The 11,054-nt window shown below is 39.4% G+C and overlaps 1 protein-coding gene across 1 annotated transcript; it reads left to right on the top strand.

Moving 5' to 3' along the window:
- Positions 1–1,166: 1,166 nt before the first annotated feature.
- Positions 1,167–1,856, top strand: LOC103801853 (actin-binding Rho-activating protein-like; the record flags this gene model as incomplete). The annotated part of the gene is made up of 1 exon (XM_009074288.1): positions 1,167–1,856. A coding segment is annotated over one exon (478 nt), but the record flags the coding sequence as incomplete, so codon positions are not given.
- Positions 1,857–11,054: the final 9,198 nt, after the last annotated feature.

The following is an 11,054-nucleotide window of genomic DNA, read 5'->3' as shown; positions in this document are numbered from 1 at the left end:
TAGGTTGGATATTAGGAAGTGATTTTTCATGTAGAGAGTAATCAGTCATTGGAATGGGCTGCCAGGGGAGGTGGTGGATTCACCATCCCTGGAGGGTTTCAAGACGAGTCTGGATGTGGCACTTAGTGCCATGGTCTAGTAACAATGGCAGGGCTGGACTCAACGATCTTTGAGGTCTCTTCCAACCCATCCGGTTCTATGATTCTCTGGTGTTACTGTTAATATTCAGCTGGCATTACTGGAGAGGTTTCAGAGCAGCCTTTTGGGAAGTAAAATTATTCTAAAACAAATTACTTTGGCACAACCACAGCTCAGCATAGGCCCTAGCTGAGCTCTGTACAGACACAATGACAGAACATGGACAGCACACAGACTAGCTCAGACTATCTATACCTCCTACTGCAACATATGAGATTGGCCACTAGAAGAGAGAGTATCAACAAACTGCCTGCCTGGAGTCATCCAGCACAGTATGATGTTGCTACATGCACAAAAAAAGAAGACCTCTGAAGGTCTTTCCTCATCCTTTGACCTTGACACAGATCTCAGTAGCCTTAAGTTTCTTTCAGGCTTTTACCCTGCCCACGGGAATGTGACTTTTGGACTTCAATACTTGTTCAGAACCATACTTCAAATATAGAGGCACAGGCAGAGCTACTGCACTTCATTAGCTTTTTGTGCCTGCTTTAATCATAGACATCTATTACAGAGGAGATTTTTCTAGACATGACCCTTCTGTTTTTCAGCCCAGGTCATACACTTACATTTATTGTCACCTCTAACCTCAGGGCAGGCAGATTCAGGCTCGGCTAGGCAGAAATACAGGGAGCTGCATGACTGACTAAAGGTACAGACAGTGCAGGTAATCAGCAACATAATTCTATATTGGAGTAAGGCAGTAAGTCATTCTGGGGAAAAGTCTGTCAAAACGGGCTTGTGGCATAGATGGGACAAAGCCATGACCAGTGAACTTGTGTTTGAGTGCAAACTGAATGTGGACTAACAGCCCCCAAAGAACTAATTTAGAAGTGGAGAACTCATGCCACCTTGTGGCTACCATCCCGTCCAGAAAAACAGGGTAACCCAGTCAACAGCAGAGAGCAGTAGCAGAACTGGGTCATTAAACGATGATGGCAAAGCTCAAACACCCTCTTTGTTTCTTTCAGTGCAAGCAGGCTGAGCGAAGACGCACGCAGCAACGCCCGCAGGAAATACAGCGCTGTGAACAGCCTCAAGGACAGGTGGCAAGAATGGGCTGACCAGCACATCATAACACAAAAGCTGAATCCCTTCAGCGAGGAATTTGACCACGACCTGGCCATGTCCACGCGCCTGCACAAAGGAGATGAAGGATATGGCCGCCCCAAGGAAGGAACCAAAACTGCTGAAAGAGCCAAGAGAGCTGAGGCCCATATCCACCGGGAGATTAGGGACATGTGCTTCATCATCGAATCAATGGCTAAGCCACGGCCTGACGGCAAGATCCAAGTCACTTTTGGCGAACTCTTTGAGAGATACGTTCGTATTTCAGATAAGGTTGTTGGGATTCTGATGAGAGCCAGGAAACACGGGCTGGTGGACTTTGAGGGAGAAATGTTATGGCAAGGAAGGGATGATAATGTCATAATTACTTTATTAAAATGAGCATGCTATAACCAGAACAACTTTTGTAAAACTTCTCCCTTTCTCCCTTGCTACTAGCATTTGCACATTTTGAATACAGGATTGTGTTCACCCACATAGAAAAGACATTGAGCATTTTTCTAAATATGTGTTTTATAACTAGTGCATGATAACTCAGGCATCCAAATGGATTTTTTTCTGTACCAGAAGGGCTTGCAGGACACTTAAGTTAATTACTACATCGAAAGTATTGAATACAAGAGACTGATTATAAAAGTCCATAGCAACATAAATAGCTACAAATTGATTCAAATTTCTACTTCTTACATTCAAGATCTTCCCAGCTATTTATAACTGGAATATCAGGAATATGAAACATGCCAGAAGTTAAATGACAATATAATCTCAGATTAAGTTTTAGAACTGTGTAAGTGATCTTGTGCATGTATTTCCTAATTAATTTATTTAAATGCCTGTAAAATTATTTTGAATACAGAATTAAGGATATCACATTTCTTTATTTTGCGAGTAGGATACACAACTACTAATGCAGTATTATGTTGTGGCAACTATTTGACACAGCTTCCTCTTATATTTCACATACAAAATAATTTTTATAAATGGGGGTTTATGTATTTATTGATTTATATATCTAATTTATTAGATAGTTTCATATTTAGAGTTATGAATGTTGGAGAGAAAACACAATATAATTTAATGAACCAAAGTTTTGGCTAGATAGCCACTTAGAAAAAGATTTCTATACAATGTATCATCTGATTATCTATGTAAATATGGTTCTTATAAATACAGGGGGAATTAGTATGTAACATATAAAAACTAGTCAGGTACTTCTGTGTATAGCAAAAAAGTAACTAACATCATTATCTTCTATTGAAATGTACCTCTGTGAGAAAAGATAGAGAAACAGTGTTCCTAACTTTAAGGAAAATGTTATTTCATATTACACAGAAACACTGACCTAATTTTACAGCATTTGCCATTCTGATATCACTGAACTAATATATTTCAGCCCAAGTGATGCTGAAGAAGAGTAAATACTAAGGAACTAATACTTCTGGGTCTTAAAATTGTTCATATTATTCACAAATCTGAGACCTCTAAGGTCTCTAATGCTTACAGGATTATACAGATCACTGTTTCTCTATTGCAAAAATAGCTGTCCTGGTAAAAATGCATGTGCTTCACATGGAAAGCATCTGTTTCCGAGCAAGATGCCTGGGCAAGCTGCATAATGAAAAAGAAAGTGGTTCCCCCCCCCCCAATAAGATTCTTTCAAACTGAAAGAGCAAATATCTTCTTACAGAAGAAAAGGTGTATGAACATCTTGTCTCTCTGATAAAACAGACATTGCTGTCTTATTATGAGTACAGATACTCAAATTTGAAGCTCCAATATACAAATAAATCAAATATTTTATAAATTAGTGATAAAAGAACAGACTACTATGTCTATTGTAAGCCTGTGTAAATCATTAATATTTTAGGCATAGTTACATGTTGTGACTCTAAGGAAGAAAAAATTACTTCTAAGATGGATTCAACAGAACTTACTCAATCATGTTTTTTTAAGATTTCTCAGACTACTCAAGCTGACCTACATAGTTGACCTCTAAGTGTTATATATTGTAATTTTTACCTTCATATTCTTAACTTATTCTTCATGCCTTTATATCATGACCTTCACAGCTGTCTAAATTGTCTTGACAAAATTTTGTTGTCAAAGGGATACACAAACTATAAATAAAACTTCTACTTATTTCTTGGGTTATTTTCTCACACATTAGAAAATAAATACATGTGCATTTTTTGTGAAGTAAAATAACAGTAAGTTTTTTCAAAAATGTAAGTACATTCTCCTTTTCACGGGCTGTTAAAGTATGTCCCTGTGAAGATTTCTCTGTTCAAAGCACCAAAGATTTCAGGGTACATGGAAAAGAAACATTCCTTACACAATACCTGTACAAAGAACACACACTAAAGGCACGTAAGTGTTAAATGGGTTACATATTTCTGCTCATGAGAACTCTCATCCCACCACAGAACAACACAGCAGAGGTACAGCTCACCACGGGTGCTCCTTTGAGTGTTATATTCTCGTGTGACTTAAAGACCAAGAGCACCTCACTATTGTGTGAGGAATCAAGGAATTTTAGGGGTTGGAATAGACCTTATAGATCTAGTCCCAACCCCCCCTGCCCTGGGCAGGGACCTGCCCACTAGACCAGGATGCTCAGACCAGATCCAGCCTGGCCTTGAACACCACTAGAGTTGGGGCAGTCACCATGTCCCTGGGCAACCTGTTCCAGTGTCTCACCACCCTCACAGCAAAAAAACTCTTTACTATCTAACCTAAACTTCCCCTCCTTCAGTTTGAATCCACACACCTGCTTTCATTCACTGACCCAAGACAGTAGGTGTGATATACTTCTGGAAACACTCAAACCATAGCATACCACTAAGTGGTTCATTTCAATATTCTGCCTGTTTACAGCATATAGTAAGAGCTTCTGCATTGATACAAAGTCTATGCCATCTACCACCTGCAGGGAAACACTTAAGAGTACAACTAGGCATGTACTGCTGAAGTATGAATCAAAAAAACACCTTCCTGGCTTAGGCCTTGGCCAACAGAATAGCCTGGAGAAACCTCAGAGTAAATTATGTTTCTCTATTTCTTCCTACATATTGAATAGGAACATAAAACTGCGAGTGCCTCTTCTACTCTATCTTCTACTCTCTGAGCATTGTTCTAATGGAGAAACCATTACACAGAAGGAAGACAGCAATTGTTGCCAACAATTTTCATTCACATGAGAGCCATCTCTGGCTTATTACATGCCTACTGTAGAATCCCAGAAGATAAGGAGCTAATGTGTATGTCTCAAACACTGATAGCCGGACAGCTGTGGAGCCAACCAAGGATTGTTGTTAGTAACAGATGAGAATTGTTGATAATAACATGCCGTGGGAAAGAACAAGATGTGGCTGGAGATGGGGGCCAGACAGAGGTAGCACAGCACTTTTGTGGGACAAACACCCTTGTTCTAGATCTTGGAGACAAGCACAACACAGTACAGGGCAAGCACAAGAATGAGGTCAAGAAGTGGGCATGGACTGCAGGGGGTAACAAGATCACCCAAGACTCCCAAAGCCCTCAGACCCATTTCCAGAAAGTTCTGAAAGAATGGAGTGCACAAAACTCATTTGCATACAAAGTGGGAAACTTATCTTCAGAACCAGGAAAACCTGCCTATAAAAAGGCATCCTCACTAAGCCTGGGTATGCACCCCATGACCCTGGACATTCCATTAGCTGGACTAACACGAACCAGGATTGGTCATCTCTTTATCTTTCCTTTTCATCTAATCCCTTTATCCAAAACCCACTGCTGTGTGCTTAAAAACTCTGAGCCTTTGCAGACCATCTGACTTTTGTCGTTCCTTTTGACCACGAACATCTACAGATCTTGGCTGCACTCTTCCACTTAAGGGTGGGACATCACACCTACTGACACAAAAAGGCTAGGCTGACTGGACCACCAGCAGATTCAGTGCTGGCATTTTACTGTTCTTCTCCCATATGATGCAGGGAGGCAGACAACACTGACTGGATAACCTGCCAGCATTCTCAAACATAACCATCTTTCTCCAGCTTCATTAGGGCAGGTTCAGCATCTACTTTGGAGGCAACAATTGCTCCTGACCCAGTCCTAACATCTAAAATGTTGGTACATCTTCATCTGTATTAATGCTGTGATTCATAAAAGTCATCCACTTAAGTTAAATATCAATAATCAGTTGCTTGCAAATGTTTTTCTGCAGGCTCCTGTACACCCACCAGAAGTCACCATGGATGACTATGCTTTAACAGTTTCATGTAATGCCTACACTAATACTGTAGGCAAGAGAGGCAAGGCCAGACTCAGCTGCAGAGCAGACTTCTCAGCTGAACTGCATGTAAGTCAGTGACAGAGGAGATGGGAAACCTTCCCATTTTCTCCTTTATGGAACATAGCAGAGAGAACTGAAAGTCTGCAACCTTTATTCAAACATATTCAGCAACAGAACAGACCAACGGCACTCCCTGAATTCCAGCATTTCATTTAACAGATTAACAGAACATAGAATACCAGAAAAACATGTCCCCAGGTGCCACATCCACAAATCTTTTAAGTCCCTCCAGGGATGGTGATTCCACAACTTCTCTGGGGAGCCCAATTCAATGCTTGACAACCCTTTCTGTGAAGAAATTTTTCCTAACACCCAATGTAAACCTCCCTTGTGCAAGTTGAGGCCATGTCCCCTTGTTCTACTGCTTGTTACTTGGGTGTAGAGACTGGCCCCCACTTCACTACAACCTATTTTCATGAAGTTGTAGAGAGCAAAAAAGTCCCTCTGAGCCCCTGTTTCTCCAGGCTAAACACCCCCAGCTCCCTCAGCTGCTCCTCGTAAGACTTGTGCTCCAGACCCTTCATCAGCTCTGCTGCCCTTCCTTGGACACACTCCAGCACCTCAATGACTTTCTCATAGTGAGGAGCCCAGAACTGGACACAGGATTTGAGGTGTGGTCTCACCAGTGCCAAGTACAGGGGGACAATCACTGCCCTGGTCCTGCTGGCCACACTATTTGTGATACAGGCCAGGATGCCCTTGGCATTGTTGGCCACCTAGGCACACACGTGGCTCGTGTTTGGGCGCCTGTCAACCAGCACCCCAAAGAACAACTGGTCTTACTACAAAAGATTGAGACAAAGAGGGTATTAATTACCTCAGCCTTTTCCTCATCCTTTGCCGCTGTTTCCTCCCACATCCATTAAAGGATGGAGATTCTCTTTAGCCCTCCTTTTGTTGCTGTGTTTACAGAAACAATTATGTCACTTTGCATATTGGAAGACCCATATATATATATATATGTGCATTTATACTTACCATGTAGGATAAAAACAAGATTATAGGTTAGAGGAAGGTAACATTAGATCAATTATCATTTGAAGGAAATAAAAGACTAGCCTACAAAGCTCACAGGCCATCTTCAAATCTGTCCTTGCCTTTAATTCCTTGAATCAGCTGTGTAACAATGTAATCACTACTATACATCATAAATGTACAGGTCACTGCAGACGGCCTAAGTCTTCCATTTGGTCATCCCCATGCAATATTAAAAAACATGCAGCAACAGAAAGAAAACCAACCAAACAAACTAAACCCAACCCCCCCAACTTTTCCCATTTTTCCACCCAAAATATTTTATTTCTAATTGGACGAGAAAACCACACATGTGATAACTAAATTTTTACCATACTATCCTGCATCACTTACCTTTGCATAGGCAGCATTGTACAAAGCCTTCTAATTTGTGAAAAGTATTTTCCATTTTTGTGGAAGACAAATGTTAAATATCGATATAATTCCCGATGTTTTGAAGCATTACATGTAGGTTATATGCTTCATAACTTTTTTTTTATGTAAAGTTCTGTGACAAGTTTATCCATGGAAAGCAGAATAAATCTAAACTTGGTAAAAAACAATGAAAGAAAAGTACTCCATGAATTGCCCAGTCTAACTCTCCCACTATACTGTGTTACATTCCTGTGAAACTAGTGTGATCTCTGCCAAATTTAAATATTCTAAGCAAAGATGATAAAGGTCAATACCTGCTTCATTAAAACAGTCTTCATATATTTTTATTTAAGATCTGCTTTCCTAGTTTTAACTTGCTTCAAAAAAAAAAAACCCTTAACCTTTGAGACAGCAACTCTTAGTTACTCTCATGGTAGCTTATAGCTCCACATTATTTTCTTAAATATTGTCTTCACCCCCCAAATGTTTTATCTGAAACGTATTTCCATCTGATAATAACAGATCTACCCTGTTTACCTGTCTGAGGTTAGCGGTGCTTTTGCAGGGGTTGTATAGTTTGCTAGGAACACAAGCACACTTTCTCGGTATTGAAAAACTTGTCTCATCTTCTGTAGTAACTGAGGTGCATTTCTCATATTCTGAACATAGCTTTCATGCTTAAGTGACAGCATGGAATTTGTATCCAAAGAAATAAATTACACCCTTGTACTCTTTCAAGTCTCACCATGGTTGTGTCGTGGCTTGAAGCAAGTGGCTGGTTTACTGGATGTGTATTCCACATAGTAGAAATCAGCTCCTTCCTCCACGTCAGTAATTCCTTCTTTAAAAGTGCTTCTGTACAGCCAGGGCTCAGTATTACAGCTCACTTTTAAAACAGGGGAAGGCTATTGAAATAAAATTAGCTGCAGTAGAGAGCGTAACATGGCCATATGTTCAATCATCACTGATCATACAACAAATGCTGGCAAGCCCTGTTCCCACTGCACCACACCAACATCTCAACTAAAGCCACTCTTGCCACCACAGGGCACACAGAGTAATTAGCATTCAACAGCACGTGTATTAGCACAGTAACTAACTACTAACACAGAAAACCAACAAGGATTACGAAGCTTGTCAGATTAGCAGGACAGTAGAAAGCGAAGCCTAAACAGACCTGGCAGTGGTGATTCTGCAGCAAGTCAGCCAGCAGGATCACTTGGCTTTGCACATACTACACCAAGCGTACACCATACACTCAGCTGGACCATCCCTCTCTGCTCCAGTACCAGTGTAGCTCTGTTGCATTGCAGTACCACGTACTCTTAAGGGGACAAAGATTAGAGATTTGTTCTCTTAACTGAGCTCCCTACTGCTGTGACAACAATAAATACCCTGATGACAGCTGCTCTTTTACAAAGGAAGAACACAAAAGTGAGATTTAAGATTCAAGTGCTGAATGAAGAATACAAGATTATTATTTTTTTAAATCTGAAGCTGAAGGAGTAATCAATGCTTTTTTTTTTTTCAAACAGTGGAGTTTATGCAGACATGATAATTCCTGTACAAAAAAATCAACCTAATGCAATATATACAGGTGAGTGGGAGGATGCAAGCACAAATCATGTGATAAATCATGACTTTTTGCAGATCACACAAAAGCAGTAATTAACATAGACAGGATTTAGAGTTGAAGATGTATGGTAAGAAACCCAGGTATCCAAGCAAAACATCGAGTTACTCAATCTATCCAAGTATGTATGCTGAGACACAGTCTTCTGGCACTGAACTCTTGAAAATATACCTCATAAGCCTTCAGTGTATGCCAAACCTCAGCTCTTTACAACCACAGAAGCAAACCTTGACAGGAAAGATGGAAAGGAATTCTACTGCAGAAAATTCATATAGAATTCAAGGCAGGAGGTACATCAAGACAGGACCTTTGATCTCATCTACACAATCTTTTGTGTGTCAGAGATGTTAACTACATTTCTGGTTAAGAAAATTCATGGTCTTCCATTAGTAGACAAGCATTACTCTCTGCAGATCCTTCACACAGCTAGTCACATCACTAGCTGTGATGCCACAGTCATTTATGCTTTAACTCAAAGGTCCTCCTATTCCTTAACTAATGTAGTATTTTACCAGCCTGATTTCTACTGTAGTGTTTACTATACATTATTCTTGATGTCAACTTTGTCTTCCCATGTGCATTTCCAAGACTGCTCCAATACTTGGGAGACATTCAGCTACTGAAGATTTTTCTGTGCTTTCATTTAATTCTTCAAAATATAATTCCTTATAAAATTCTTCACACTTTAAGAATCTAAAATAGGCTTTAGTTGCAATAAGAGCTTAGGATAGAGACTAAGCAGTTGAATTAATGGGTTTTGTCAGCAAGGATGACCTGAGACATTTTCCACCCCCCTTTCCTCTTAAATATGGCTGAAGACAGCATATTTTACCCTCATCGCTTCCCACTGGCTTTAAGAAAACCCACTCCAAAATCCCCCAAAAGGATGAGCAAATGCATCCTATATTCAGTTACATGAACAGCAATAATCTGCATTTGTGCTTCTAGGAAAACTCCAACTTCTAAATAAACTCCAACTCAAGTTTATTTTTACATATATTTAGATTTATTTGCTATACATCACTGTGACCTTATGTGTACTTAAAATCCAATACAGGATTTTTTTTTTGTTGTAATAATCAGTTGTAACTCCACAAAGACAATAATACTGCTGTGGAAGACCAAAGGGGAGAAATGCCATTTCAATTTATTTACAGTTCCTTATTTTGTAAACATTTACTCTACACATTGTACTAAGTTCTAATAAGGATAAAGAGCTATACATAGAGACAGGAAACAAAGCCCTGTTTTTCTATTCATATTGAGCATTAGCATATTATAGATGAAACATCTGCCCTTTCTCATTACCATAGCAGTAAGCTGTCTTCAAATAAGGTTTTTTCGAACTTTCCAGAGATGTAAATATTTTGAAATAATATACAACTACATCTACTTAAGCCAACCCGTTTGGCTTTTATTCCATTTCTAGAATAATTTAAAGTGCTATAAGCAACCCGTCAATCAACACTTTTCTATAATAACAAAACTACTTTAAACATTAATTTACAAGATAATATACAATGTTCATCTGAAATAGCTGAAATTTCAGCACAAAGTCAGTCACTGTCACACTTAACAGCAATTTTTTTGTTTTGTTTTGTTGGTATTTTTGCAGAACATAGAATAAAAGCTTTGAAACAAACAGTTTTGTTGAGCTGTTATTGCCACAACGGCTTATCAATTTTCCTACAAAAGTGGACAAGAGCTACTGGAACTGTATTCTAGCCTGTCATTTTTTTCTGAGGTCACATGACAGTAAGTTTGCATATTCCACGAGTCTACTGAATTACAATATTTTCTACCTATAATACATTATGTCATTTTAATCAGAGCTGGTGCTAATTGTAAATTTACAACATAGACCCACTCAAAAACATCACAAGTATTTTTTTCTTTGGACAGGAATAAGCTATATTCTTGGAGCTGATGTGCTACACGGCTACAACAGTATAACAGTATATATCTTTATGTTGAAGAAAGATGCATCTGTTTCTGTACTTTTAATGCCCTACTATAGCTACAAATTGTTCACTGAGTTTTGCTTGCTTTAGCCTTTTAATTTTGTGGAACAATCATATTCTTACATTCTCTTGCTATTACAGAAGTCCTTGCCACGTAGCTCAATATTGTCAGTATTTGTCCCAAACCCGCAGATCATTAGCAGCATGTGCAAAACACTCTTTAATACAACCAGCATGCAGCTACAATACATGTTAACAGACTTTTTCTAAACATGAACAATAAACAAAACGAGTGGCACTGTTGACTTTGGATATCTTCTAACTTCATCACGTGTGTACTGGGATGTGTTAAGAAGGAATGCTCAGCTTCTCACCCATTTGTGGCACCACATGAATAACCCACCACTGGTCTGGACCAATCTGCAGTGCTGCTGCCAAATACCCACACACAGCTTTCTCATAGGTCCACAGAGGG

Source organism: Acanthisitta chloris, unplaced genomic scaffold, assembly GCF_000695815.1.
Source record: "Acanthisitta chloris isolate BGI_N310 unplaced genomic scaffold, ASM69581v1 scaffold4335, whole genome shotgun sequence".
NCBI lineage: Eukaryota > Metazoa > Chordata > Aves > Passeriformes > Acanthisittidae > Acanthisitta > Acanthisitta chloris.
This window is presented reverse-complemented; position numbering and strand designations above follow the sequence as displayed.